Source organism: Opisthocomus hoazin, chromosome 2 (genome assembly GCF_030867145.1).
Source record: "Opisthocomus hoazin isolate bOpiHoa1 chromosome 2, bOpiHoa1.hap1, whole genome shotgun sequence".
Lineage (NCBI taxonomy): Eukaryota > Metazoa > Chordata > Aves > Opisthocomiformes > Opisthocomidae > Opisthocomus > Opisthocomus hoazin.
Genome location: NC_134415.1, coordinates 13,417,895 through 13,431,899, shown reverse-complemented (window position 1 = coordinate 13,431,899; position 14,005 = coordinate 13,417,895). Strand labels below are relative to the sequence as shown.

The 14,005-nt window shown below is 48.5% G+C and overlaps 1 protein-coding gene across 1 annotated transcript in view; it reads right to left on the bottom strand.

Moving 5' to 3' along the window:
* Nucleotides 1-8,421: 8,421 nt before the first annotated feature.
* Nucleotides 8,422-14,005, bottom strand: part of LOC142364560 (protein ELYS-like) — a 32,935-nt gene continuing 27,351 nt past the window's right edge. The window contains 3 exon segments of the mRNA XM_075444261.1: nucleotides 8,422-8,884; nucleotides 9,529-9,635; nucleotides 10,088-10,221. Of these exon segments, the coding sequence (XP_075300376.1) occupies nucleotides 8,692-8,884; nucleotides 9,529-9,635; nucleotides 10,088-10,221 (434 nt within the window). The 3' untranslated portion in view covers nucleotides 8,422-8,691.

Here is a 14,005-nt window from a genome sequence, read left to right as displayed (position 1 = left end):
TTATTGCTATATATCAGGTCACCATCACACCCCTGCCTTCCCAGAGCAGCTCGTCGTGCGCTCCTTGGCTCTCGCACACCACAGCCTCCTGCTCAAATGCTTCTGCCTGGCTAAATCAGTCACTTGGACATTGGTTGCTTTCAGAAACACGCCCAAAGGTACAAGCAGTGTTAATTTTTTTCAAAACAGAGAACAAAGAATGCAGCTGGACCAAGTTCTAGGGTGTTTCTCTCATGACTGGTTTTAAAGGGAAAATCTTTGGTTCTCCCTGTCCAGGACTTTGAAACAACCCGGTCTGAGCTGCTTTGACACGGCTCGGTGCATTCACTGCCATCTTTTCTTTCAGTCAGAAGTTCTCATAATTACAAAAGGAAACCAAGAAACGATCATGCGGTTAGATGCAGAGACAGAACATTCTGTTAGCTGAACTGACAAGAGACTGGATATGACGCTGTGGACCCTTAACCAAGGGCTACGTTATTGCCGCTTTACCCAAGCTTAGAAGCCCCTCCCTGGAGGGTCTCGTCGGTGCATCGCTGGCAGAGAAGTGTGTGAGTAACAAATCTGAAAGATGACAAGAAGCGGAAAACATCAGACACAGAAGACCAGAGGTTTCAGTATGTGGCCATGATGCCCGTTACCAGGAAACTCTCCCGAGCCACAGCATTGTGCTGGTGCTCCCACTCCTTCCAGGCTTCCTCCAGCCGGGACTCCCCCGTTGCCTGCGTGCTCCGGATCCACTGCTTGTTCTCAGCCATACTTCTTCAGTCTTACAGATCACCAAAAATGCCTCCTGACAGTGTTCTGGGAAGTCAAAGTCTACTTGCTAGTTGTAGCTATATTCCTGCTGAAATATGTACGTGTTTCGTCGGCTATTGGCCGCCCTGTGCTCGCGAGCCCCGCCAGTCTGGACCACACTTGGTTATTTTCAGCCTTCGTCTCCCGTAGAAGCTTCTCACTGGGACTTGCATTTCCCACTGCTTTGTCCCTGATCTTTTGTTGTATGGAAACACACAAAAGGCAAAAAAGAAGCTGTTACCCAGACATTCCCAGTCAACAGCAAGATTTCCTGTCAAACATGACTTTTTCTTCCTCTTCTTTTCTTCTTTTCCCTGTTTGGAAATACCCCATGTACCTCTGGAACTTCACAAGTGCCTAAGTCTCACGTCCACTTTGCTCCCGGGCAGAAGCATCCGATGCCCTCTCTTGTAGCACTACCAGTGATCAGAGCCTGGTTTGCTTTTGCCCCTGCCAGCCCAGGAAAATCCTGCTCTTCTCCAGCTGACCCTAACTTGCAGCAACACAGCCATAGCTTTAGGGCCTCTGGTACACGGGACGACGTGGGATGGCATCCCTTCAAACCAGACCTCATCCACTCTAAGCGTGGCTACACCAGGCAGGCAGACAAATCCCCTGCAGAGACAACTCCAGCTGCCCCCGCACGGAGCTGGCTCAGGCATGGGGAGTTTGTTGGTCTGTGTTCATCGGCACAGGAAAGCAATTCAGCTCTTGGTGCTGCAAACATTCAATCTGCTGCTCCTGACACCTGCTAGCAGCCAGGCTGCTGCGCCTACAAGGTCACGGAGCCGTGATGCACTTTGGGGTAACAGACGTGGAAGGGCCTGACCTCTTTCTATGGGAGCTGCGATAAGAAGCACCTAGTGCTGCAGTCCCAGCAAAAGCCGGACTGGAAGGACTACAAGGAGAGTGGTTATCAGTCCTGAGCCCCAGCAAGGGCAGTCGCAGAGCAAAGGGGAGGAGAGAGAGAACCTTCTCCTCCAGAAGGACCCAACGGACTGGGAAAGTGGCCGGGTAGCAAGCTGCTCCTGGGCAGGAAGCAATGGCTCTGTGGGGCTCCGTCGCTGGCGTCGGGGATAGGCAAGCAGCGATGACCAATGCCTGGCAGCAGGGATCATCTGCGTGCTCTGCGTCAGAACCACGTTTGGCCTGTGGCACCCCAAACTACAGCTCAGTTTCAGGGTGCTGCACTACTGGGGGAGAACGGGAAGGAAACAAGCGGAGTCACACACGTGGGAGAGACCCAGAATTCTCAGGAAAAGTAGTTCCCTCCCTCACACAATTTAGCTGGAAAAATAGATGCTGTTTGTTCATAAGAATAAAGAACAAGCTCTTAATATGCCCCCCCTTGCTTATTGACAGATCCACTCTTGCTTCACCCTAAGCTGTCAATCACTTTGGGCTGGTATCTTCTGTCATCTTGCCCAGCACCCAACTGCAATTTGCACCAAGACCAGAGAGGGAAAAATTACAAAATTGTACCTTTCAGCACATCGTAAGGTTGACGAAATCTCTTTGTAACGGATGCCTGCTGGACTCACGGCTGCCACCTGGAAGCGTATGAAAAGTATTAACTGACATTAGAATTTGAAGGAGGTTTCTTAAAATACTTTGAAACACCACCAAATTTCAGATGAGCACTGACATGGGAAAACAGACCATTAAGTCCTTAAACACAAAAGGAGAACCCTACTGTCTCAGCTACAAATTGACTCTTTTTAACTTCTTGAAAGGAACGAGAAAGGAAGCGCCAGCGGCCGTGGGGAGCTGAGCTCGTGTGTGCCGCAGAGATGGGCCACGCACGGCCGGGCCAGCCGGAGCCCGCTCCTCCCCAGCCAGGCCCGGCCCAGGGCTGTCCTCTGGAAGCTGCTCTGCAGACACCTCTCCACCTCTGTCGACAGGGGACAGCAGCGAAAACCGTCGTGCTGGCGTCAGTCGGCCAAGGGGAGAAACAGGGGGAGCGGCGAGAGGAGCAGGGCCCCTTCTCCAGCGCAGAGCCGCCAGCAGCCGTCTCCCCCGGCATGGCGGCTCCCAGGCGGCTGGGCCAGGCGCCAGCAGCACCCCGCGCTCACCCAGCACCCCTCCGCCTGCCCGGGGGCACACACGGCCAGGACAGCCGGCTTCGGGCCCTCTGCGGCACCCTCTGCGGCCAGGATGTGCGGGCAGCTGCCCCGCGGCGGCGTTCCCTCAGGCGGCGGCGGGGAGCTGCCACAGACCGCCCCGCGCTTGTGCCGCGCCGGACGAGCGTGCTGGCTGTGGGGCCGCTGGTTAGACGGGGCCCAGGAGCTCTGCAGAGCGCTGACGGGCAAGCGGCAACTGCCGCGGATCAGCAGGGACCGCAGCTGAGTTCGGGGCGCCGGGGTCAGGTTTCCAGACGCCACTTGCAACCTCTGGGAGAGAATAAATGGACTTTACCCCACATCACAGAATGTTCGGGGTTGGAAGGGACCTCTGTGGGTCATCTAGTCCAACCCCCCTGCCGAAGCAGGGTCACCCAGAGCAGGCTGCACAGGACCGCGTCCAGGCGGGTCTTGAATATCTCCAGAGAAGGAGACTCCACAACCTCCCTGGGCAGCCTGTTCCAGGGCTCCGTCACCCTCAGAGGGAAGAAGTTCTTGCTCATGTTCAGGCGGAACTTCCTGTGCCTCAGTTTGTGCCCACTGCCCCTTGTCCTGTCGCTGGGCACCACTGAAAAGAGTCTGGCCCCATCCTCCTGACACCCACCCTTGAGATATTTATAGGCATTTATAAGGCCCCCTCGCAGCCTTCTCTTCTTCAGGCTGAACAAGCCCAGCTCCCTCAGCCTTTCCTCGTAGGACCCCGTCCCCTCAACATCCTCATAGACGGCTGTTCTTAAACGGGGAAGGCTGTATCAAGGCCAAAGAGATGATGCTTCAGCATGCTGTAGGTAAGAGCAAGATTACATTCTACATTTCAACACGCTGTACATAATTTCTGCTTTTTTTTTTTTTTTTTGTCAGAGCCTGGCTATGTTGCTACACCAATTGCAATGGTTCAGGCAGCTCTGTCTCTTCTGGAAGATGAAGCTTGTCTGCCTAAACAGGAAGTGCTTTCCCACGCAGAACAGCTTGATCTCCCTTAAAGCTCCTGTGTGCTTATGTTTGAAAAAAGGTGTCACTCCGTTACTGTACGACTGATGCTTTTCTCTTTTGATTTTCATTAACAGGGGTGGTGTGTATTCTCTGGGAGCTGCCTTCTCCAAAACAAAACTGATTGATCGCCTCAACAAACGTGGTGTTGAGTTCTCTGTTATTAGCAAGCCTGAAGTCTGAAGTCGGAGCAGAACTGTCTAAGCTAACACCTTCCCTAGGTCTAACTCCAGTAAAACTCATTTGGCTGTAAAGGCCTAAGCATACAATAGTTTCACTGTGCTACTGTTTACAGCAGAAACAGAAGAAAAATTGAGCTAAAAATTATACAACTGTTTGCTACAGTGAGCAAACTCATAAAGGGCATTGAGTTTTAATTCACAGTCATAACCAGTCAGTAAATTACTGAGTACTAGTTCTAGAAATTTGTCATCTCTCCCATCTAAGTTTTAAGTTGCTACTTGATGGAACCACTGTAGCACCTGCTCCACAGTTACCCACAGCCTTCTCGCTCAGCCCCATTCCCCAACAACCAAAAGCAGACAGGCCCTGGATAGCAAGTGCCCTAGCAGATGAAACCCCTAGTTACTCCTCGTGCCTCTTTGGGGTAGCTGCTGTTTGTGCTGTTTTTGCTTTCAAAGCCTTAGTGCCCATAGTGAAATCATAGAATCATATAATGTGTTGGGTGGGAAGGGACCTTAAAGACCTACCAGTTCCACCCCCCTGCCATGGGCAGGGACACCTTCCACTAGATCAGGTTGTTCAAAGCCCCATCCAGCCTGGCCTTGAACACTGCCAGGGAGGGGTCAGCCCCAGCGTCTCTGGGCAATTTGTGCCAGTGCCTCACCACCCTCCTGGTGAAGAATTTCTTCCTTCCTTCCCGGCTATAGGTAAAAAACAGCCACCCTGCATTTTGTGTCTGCATAAACTTCCACCAGGTCATTTTCAGCTGCACCTACCACGACTAAATCCACACAGCAGAGTGCTTTGGAAAATGCTTTTTATTTTAGCAGCAGCTTTCATTCAAAAGGAACCCCAGAACATTTCTCTCCAAGCATATCGGGCAGACTCACTGTCTAGCTCGACTGCTTGCGGTGAAAAACGCATTCCTGCCAGGGAAACCTGGAAGCTTTGCACAGAAGACAGAAGTACAAACAAAATAAGAAACCAATGCTATCTTATGACTTGGAATTCTTTCTTCCTATTCTCTAATTGGCCTAGACTGAGAGCTTACAAGCATTGCCTAACAACTCAGGAGAAACTAAGGATTGCCTTCTGCCTGGGGCTTGCTTTCTTCCCCACCAGCAATCAACGGCTGAGCTCTTTAGCATTAGTCACCTGGCAACTGATGCAATGGCAGCAGATAAATTTCTTGCGCTGACAACCCTGAGAGTCCTCTTCCCCGAGAGAAGTTCTGATGGGGATGAAACTGCTTAGTTATCTGCTGCCTTAGATGTGCACTGGGCACATACAAATATGAAGGCAAATAACAGTAAGTCAGTGCAAATCAGTTCACGCTTGAAGCACCAAGTAGCTATCCAAAGTAAAACAGATTTGCTTTAATTCTCCTTCATGCTGTTACCTGGAATGAACACTTATCATCAGACTTGGCTTCTAAACATTTGAATAAGAAGAGTCTTGTGAATCTTTGTGTTAACTCCCTCAGGTAACTCAGGAACCACTTCTACTGAAACATTTCTTTTCTTGACAAATTGCCTTCTAACAACAGCCTTGAATCTTACTAGTATTCATTCTCCCTTCACTAGTATCTCCCGCTACGTGTTCCCTGGAAACACAATCTGCCACTACACCTGCTTTTAATCTTTCTCGCAGGTGACAGTCTGCTATCCCAAGGCAGCCAACCTTCCAGTGGAGTTTTCTCTGGGAATACGGCCCCAAAGGTACAGATACAGAATGTAGCTTCCGCTTTTAGCCATCTAACATGAGATCAAAGCAGATGCATCAAAACCCTCTTGATAAATTCTAGCTTTTCTTTAGGGGTAGAACAACCCCCCACCCTCCCCAGCAACTAAAATTCTTACAGAAAAACTTTGGAATTGCTCTATTTAGTGAGGAACGTAGCTCCACGTAGCTCCTGGGAATTTCTCTTCTTGGTCACAGGAGAACTGCTGCTCTTTGACCCCAGAGCTTTCTGCATGCATCTACCACCACGACGCATCACCCATCTTTCTTTCACAGGCCTCTCATGCCCTCCCCTGGCACTATGAGTATTATCTAACTCTCAGATACATGTGCAGACACCTGCAATTCTCTAGTACGACTCCCAGCCTGCTCAGCCACTCACCCTCGAGCCCTTTTCATCTTGTAAGAGGCAGTCTCCTTCCCAATACATCCTCATGATAAGAAGCACTGCCCACGCACTGGATCCTTCTCACCCTTGCTCTTTTCCACGCCATCCTTCACATACTCATAAGCAAGCCTTCGCACAAAGACCCCAAGTAAAATCTGTTTTCTCCCCTTAAACCCATCCTGGAGTTGCCCCCTTGATGCTGTTAGCCAGTTGCTTTGCCTTTTCTCAGGGTCTAAATAAACATTTCCAGTGCCTGTTTCTGCTTCCATTTCCTTCTGTGTCCTTCAAATTTCTGAAATCCCGTTCCTAGTTCCACATCATGCTTACACTTGTGTTCTTTCCAAACCACTCCCTGGGGAAACTGGTTGGCACCCAAGAACTACGTACCGAATCCAAGTAACAAAAAAAAAAAAAAACAAAGGAGGAAAACATTGTAGCATAGAATTGGATTAAAACTCTTTTAAAGTAAAAAATTGCCAGACTATTACAAACCTTTAGGAAGTTATTAAATCTCATGCCAGTTTTCTTGTGACCACCATTGCTTTCCTTTTTCCTCCAAAGCAGTGCCAAATGAGGCTCGTTCAGCTGAGCTGGTTATAAAATAAAGAGACTAAAGATGGCTACAAATTATTAACAAAATTAGCTAATATCAGGTTTTCATTTGTTCCAAGTGATTTCCATTACCAAAATATATACTGTCAGTATAAACGACGGAAGTATGTTAAAACCTGATCAAGCAATCTTCACGAGCATTTCATCAGCCAGTTCTACCTGATCAGAAATTACAGCATTTCATAAATACTCTTGTGCACTACACAAAACATATGTTCAGAATTGACATCCATTTGCTATTCTGCTATTGAAAATCTGATCCCTCACCCCATTTTCTGAATTATTCCCTGTATTTCTCTACAACGGGACTTCAAAAAATACTGCTGGAACTTCCCCTTCCTTTCCTCTTTGACCATCTTTATACTGTAGTTCACGCACAAAACATTCAGAGTAATTACTAACCTGGCTGAAAGCTCTCACTCGAGCTGCCACTTTCACACTAGTCAACATTTGGCCTTTTTGTTTTTTAAGCTTTCATTCCGTTGTGAATACTCCCAAGGAGGAAAATCTCTTCGTGCACGCAGCTGCTGCTCTAGAATGGCCTGTTCTGAGATAGGAAAATCATGGCCCCAGAAGAAACTTCTGTTATAAGCTTAGTCGGTTATTAACACATTCATCCGTTACGTACAACATATTAGTTAACCAGTAAATTATTTCTTGGAGTAATTGTCACAGTTTTTGCTAACTGAAAAGTTTGACGTCAGGTTCCACCATTCTGTAGTCTTCAAAGCTGCATCCATACATAAATTAAGAGATGTAAAAACAATCCATAGCCTACAAGACCGCACATCAAAACAGTACTTCCATGTCCGCTTTTAAAAGAATAGTTTTTTGAATTTATTTTGACAGATTGAAGCTTTATAAAGACAGTTACTCCATAACCCAAGATTATTAAAGAAATAATTACTCAAAAATATGGTTTGTAACTAAGATTTCTGTACACTTTTGTACCTTGTTCAGACTACTGCGTTAGCTTTACCATCAGGTTTTCAGTGCTGTGATAGGCAGGCTTCCAATATTGCGGACAATAAACACTTCAACTAGAGTAGCATTCCTAGTAACCTTACGAAAATCATTTTGGCTCAAATTTCAAAGTATGTGGGTAATATCCCTTTAAATTTGATATCTTCTTCTAAGCATCATACCCCCTCTACACTTCATTTTTGCTGACAACAAACTGTAAAAAATAGTGACACGTCTGAGGTGTGATCTAGTTTTATGAACTAAGGAGCAGCTTTCCCAAAGTTTAAGACAAATACAAAGAAATACAGCACAGCCTCGAATACAATTGTTCACAGTCAGACTTCAGTCTAGTACAACTTACCCGTGCATGTGAGGAATGACCAGTTTGTATCGTGAGCCCAGTTCTTTGTGCCAGAAGGTCCAACATCATTTATAAAACTGGAAGTAGTTTGTTTTAAATTTTCACTTGTTATAGGAATGCTATGCAAACTTTTAAAAAGCTGCAAAAGCTTTTGGCTTTACTTCTGAGGGTCAGCAACTCTTGCAAACCAACAGCAACATTTCGCAGCGATACAGCCCACTCAACCCACTCTTCCCTCAAAAAGCTGTCAGACACTAAGCATATCGTGAAGTATACATTTTTATTGAACATTCCTAAAATAAGCTGTATTTACATGTTATATAAATGTATGAACTCTTAATATAAAATAGAAAACTGCAGTGACTAAGGAAATCACACTCCATATGGAGTTACTTATGGAATTCATTTGTTTATGAAATTTTACAATAATTTATATAAATTACCTCTTCCAAATTACATTTTTTTTCCTTTTTATTAATCCACACAATTTTGATGACTTTACAAACAGTGGTGTACATTATAAACTTAAAAAACAGTTACAGCATCTTCCGGCGCACAACTGGCTTTGGGAAATTAGACAGTCTTTTTTTGTTCTTCCGTAGAGTCTTCTCTGCCGTGTCTGCAGCTTCTTTCTGTTTGCTTTTAGTTCCATCCACAGGACTTCCAAAAGGAGAGACGAATTTTATTTCCACGGCTGGAGGTGAACAAGAACCTTGTTTTCTTGTGGTTCTGTAAAGAAAGGGAAGTATCAAACTGATTTTTTAGTACCAACAGTATTTAGTAGAGAACAACAAAACCCCCGTGGAATAACAAAATCAATGCCAAAGAATTATTTATGGGCTTCTTTGTACGTATGATAAAGGAAAAAGAGGTACATAAACAAGCTTCCTTTTCCATTCCTACCAGACTGTCCCAAGCATTCTCAGTCACTGTTCCTATGAGCTTTTAGAGCCCCCTCTCCCAGCTTTCAAAGGCAAACGCCCTCAAACAGTTCTCCAGAAGGAACCAGAAAACATGTCCGGAAACAAGAAGCTCTCCCTACCCGTTCTCCGACCCCCTCCTGCCTTCTATGGGGAACTAAAGTCCGTAGGAGCGTGGTTTCATCAGACAGAATAAGAGAACACAAGGGCACGCCATCCTTGAAAAAAGCAGTACCCACTTGCCCTTTTCTGTCCCCTCCCTCTTCTGTTTCCATCAGAAAACTAAACCGTTAAGTGGGGAAACAGGTGCCTATCAGACCAGCAAGCTCGACAGGCTCGTAAAGTCAGAGCAGAACTGCACAGCCAGGTGAGGAAGAGGAAGTTAGGTGGCTGACAGCTGAATCACTACCACAATAAAGGAATGCACAGAAGTGTTCACAAAGAATTTCGTACTTGCTTGCTTTCTTCATTTTTGATTTTGCAGTTCTAGCTCGCTTCAATTTTTGCTTTCCCACAGACTCCGTAGATTTGGAATCCTCTTCCTCTTTAGCTGGAAGCTCCTATGTTAAGGAAACAAAAACGTCACTCATCCACAAGGTCTGACATTTCTACAAAATACAGCGGAGCCTTTCTTACATGAAGAAGCCATGCCAAAGTTTTTTCCAAATGCACTACAGTTTCTCTCCACAGAAAACAAACCTTCTATCTCAAATTACTGTACCATTCTAAAAGTTCAAATTCTGAAATTAACAGAAAACACATCAAGTCAGTCAAAAGAAAGCCACTGTGCCTTTTGTGAAAGGCAAAGCCATATTTCTTAATTCTTGACTAACACAAATACAAAATTTACTTTTATAGCTAGTTTTCATGAAAGAAAATGAATTCTTTAGCTGATTAATTTAGAGCTCTCTTTGTAGTTATACTTCCAAAGAAAAAGGCAAGGCATTGCAAAGTATGGTTTCAAAAAGCGGTACCGAGCAAAAATCAAGAACATGAGACAACTTTTACTTACCGGTTCCTTCACAATTCGGGAAATGCTAGGTACATTTTTTCTCCTTGACCTCAAAAGAGGGGGTGAAAAGACAAACTGAGAAGACAAGTCCGGATCTAAATCCTTAAGCTGCACAGGATGGGCTGCTTTTCCAGCTAAAATGAGAACGTATTGTTAACATGCACGTACATTATACACAAAGGATAGCGATGAGAAATGAAAGCTGATCATCAAGAGCAAAATAGCTTGCTGAAATAAAAGGTCCAATCACGTTTATAAACACTCGGTGTGGAGGTATTTCTCCCCCAGTAACTGCCTCTTGGGATCCACTCTTTTCAAGTAAATTGTGAAACAAAAGTAAGCCACTGGCGTGATTTTTACCTGCACTTACATCATCAAAGCTCTTCTGCTCAAGAGGCAGCAACAGTCCCTACACATCTCAAAAACATTTTTTTATCATGTACTCTAATAAAAACAATCCTCTGTGCAGTAACTTCACCTACAAAGTACATGCCCATGAAAAACAATCACATAATTAATTATTTCGGCGAAGCTACTGAAGGTGAAGGGTTCTGGAGCAGAGGCTCGCGCCGAGGGACCCTTTCTCCGGTGGCAAAACCGCAGCGGCGGGGCGGCAAAAAGCGCCGAGAGAGAGAGAGAGAGAGAGAGACAGAGAGAGAGAGAGAGAGACAGAGAGAGAGAGAGAGAGAGAGAGAGAGAGAGAGACAGAGAGAGAGAGAGAGAGAGAGAGAGGAGACCCCAGCCCCCCCCCCCCAGCGGGAAAGCGGGAAGTGCCAACGAGCAGCAGCTCTGACTCAGCGGGGGCGGAGTCGAGTGTGACAGCGGCCAAACCCCCTCAGGGATAAGAGCAGCTCCCAGGGAGCGCGGGCGACCAGGAGCGCGGGCGAACAGAGCCGGCGCAGCAGCCCGCGCGGGCAGGGCGAGTGGGGAAGGCGACTGGCAGGGTGCAGCCGCCCCTTCTGGCAACTCAAGTAGTGGGCATCGCTCTTCCAGGAGATATTCTAGCCATGGTTACCACCCGTTGTAAAGCTGTTGCTCGAAGGAGTGTGGGGACCCAGACGGAGGCCCCACGCAAGAACGCGGGTGTCCAGGTCTCTGGCTGCAGGGAGTGCCTGAGCCTGGCGCTCGTACCGGAGGACAGCAGAGACAACGGCTGTGTTCGGTGCGAGCAGGTGAATGACCTGCTCGGCCTGGTGGCAGAGCTGAAGGAGGAAGTGGAGAGGCTGAGGAGCATCCGGGAGTGTGAGAGGGAGATCGACTGGTGGAGCCGCACCCTGCCCTCCCTGAGGGAGCGGCAGCAGGAGGCGGCTCCACAGAAAGCAGAGAACCCCCTACCCTCTTGCCACCGAGCAGAAAGAGGGGGCCTAAGAGATGGGGGCGAATGGAAACGGGTCCCTGCTCGGGGGGGCAAGCGAATCTCCCCCCGGCCTCCCTCACCTGCCCAGTTGCCCTTAAGCAACAGATATGGGGCTTTGGAATGTGAGGGACTGGCCACAGAGGATGTGGGTGAAGGTGAGGCTCCATCCAGGGGGTTGCCTAGAACGAGTGAGACAGCCCCAAGAATTACGACTGCCTCAACTAAGAAAAAAAGGAGGGTCATTGTCATAGGTGATTCCTTTCTGAGGGGAACAGAGGGCCCGATCTGCCGACCGGACCCATCCCACAGGGAAGTCTGCTGCCTCCCTGGGGCCCGGGTTAGGGATGTTGCGAAGAAACTCCCTGGTCTGGTGCGGCCTTCTGATTACTACCCCCTCTTGGTAATGCAGGTTGGCGGGGACGAGGTAGCAGAAAGAAGTCCCAAGGCCATCAAAAGGGACTTCAGGGCACTGGGGCGACTGGTTGAGGGATCAGGGGCGCAGGTGGTGTTTTCCTCCATCCCATCAGTGGCAGGGGACAGCACTGAAAGGGGCAGGAAAACTCACCTGGTTAACAGGTGGCTCAGGGACTGGTGCCATCGGTCAAATTTTGGCTTCTTTGATCATGGGGAGGTGTACACAGCACCGGGCCTGCTGGCAACAAGTGGAACTCAGCTATCACAAAGGGGAAAAAGAATTCTTGGCCACGAGCTGGCGGGGCTCATTGAGAGGGCTTTAAACTAGGTTCGAAGGGGGAAAGGGATATTGCCCAGCTCACTAGGGATGAGCCTAGGCTTGGAGTGCCAAGGCCAGGGGTGAGATTGACAGCCCAGCTCAAGTGTGTTTACACCAATGCACGTAGCATGGGCAATAAACAGGAGGAGCTGGAAGCCATTATACAGCAGGACGGCTACGACTTGGTCGCCATCACAGAAACGTGGTGGGACAACTCGCATGACTGGCATACTGTCATAGATGGCTACAGACTCTTTAGGAAAGACAGACCAACAAGGAGAGGTGGGGGAGTTGCTCTATATGTGAGGGAGCAACTGGAATGCATTGAGCTTGGCCCGGGGGCAAATGAGGAACAAGTTGAAAGCTTGTGGGTTAGAATTAAGGGACAGGCTCACACGGGTGACATTACGGTGGGTGTATACTGCAGGCCACCTGACCAGGAGGAGGAGGTTGATGAGGCCTTCTACAGGCAGCTGCAAGCAGCCTCACAGTCACAGGCCCTGGTTCTCATGGGGGACTTCAACCACCCTGACATCAGCTGGGAAGACCATACAGCTAGGCAGGCGCAATCCAGGAGGTTCCTACAGAGCATCGATGATAACTTTCTGATGCAAGTGGTGGAGGAACCAACAAGGAAAGGCGTGCTGCTGGACCTCGTGTTAACAAACAAGGAGGGACTGGTGGAGGATGTGAAGGTTGGAGGTAGACTCGGCTGCAGTGACCATGAAATGGTCGAGTTCAGGATCCTGCGTGGAGGAAGCAGGGCGATAAGCAGGATCAAAACCCTGGACCTCAGGAGGGCTGACTTTGCCCTCTTCAAGGAGCTACTGGGAGGAATCCCGTGGGCCAGGGCTCTCGAAGGCAGGGGGGTCCATGAGTGCTGGTCGCTCTTTAAACAACACTTCTTCCATGCACAGGAGCAATGCATCCCCTTGAGAAAGAAATTTAGCAAAGGAGGCAGGAGACCTGCATGGTTAAACAAGGAGCTTCTAGCGGAGATCAGGCAGAAGAGAAAGGTCCATGGAATGTGGAAAGAGGGACAGGCCACTTGGGAAGAGTACAGAAACGTGGTGAGAGCATGCAGGGATGCGACGAGGAAGGCCAAGGCTCACCTGGAATTGAAGCTGGCAAGGGATGTCAAAAACAACAAGAAGGGCTTCTTCAACTACATCAGCAGCAAAAGGAAGGCTAGGGACAACGTGGGGCCGCTGCTGAATGAGGCGGGTGTCCTGGTGACGGAGGATGCGGAGAAGGCAGAGCTAATGAATGCCTTCTTTGCTTCAGTCTTCAGTGCTAAGACTGGCCCTCAGGAATCCCAGGCCCCGGAGGTAAGAGAAGAAGCCTACAAAGAGGACGACTTTCCCTTGGTCGAGGAGGACTGTGTGAGCTTAAGTGATCTGGATGTCCACAAATCCATGGGCCCCGATGGAATGCACCCACGAGTGCTGAGGGAGCTGGAGGATGTCATTGCTGAGCCACTCTCCATCATCTTTGAGAGGTCCTGGAGGACAGGAGAGGTGCCCGAGGACTGGAGAAAGGCCAATGTCACTCCAATCTTCAAAAAGGGCAAGAAGGAGGACCCAGGGAACTACAGGCCGGTCAGCCTCACCTCCATCCCGGGTAAGGTGATGGAGCAGCTTATCCTGGAGGCCATCATGAAGCAAGTGGAAGAAAAGAAGGTTATCAGGAGTAGTCAGCATGGATTCACCAAGGGGAAATCATGCCTGACCAATCTGATAGCTTTCTACGATGACATGACTGGCTGGGTAGACGAAGGGAGAGCCGTGGATGTTGTCTACCTTGACTTCGGCAAGGCTTCCGACACAGT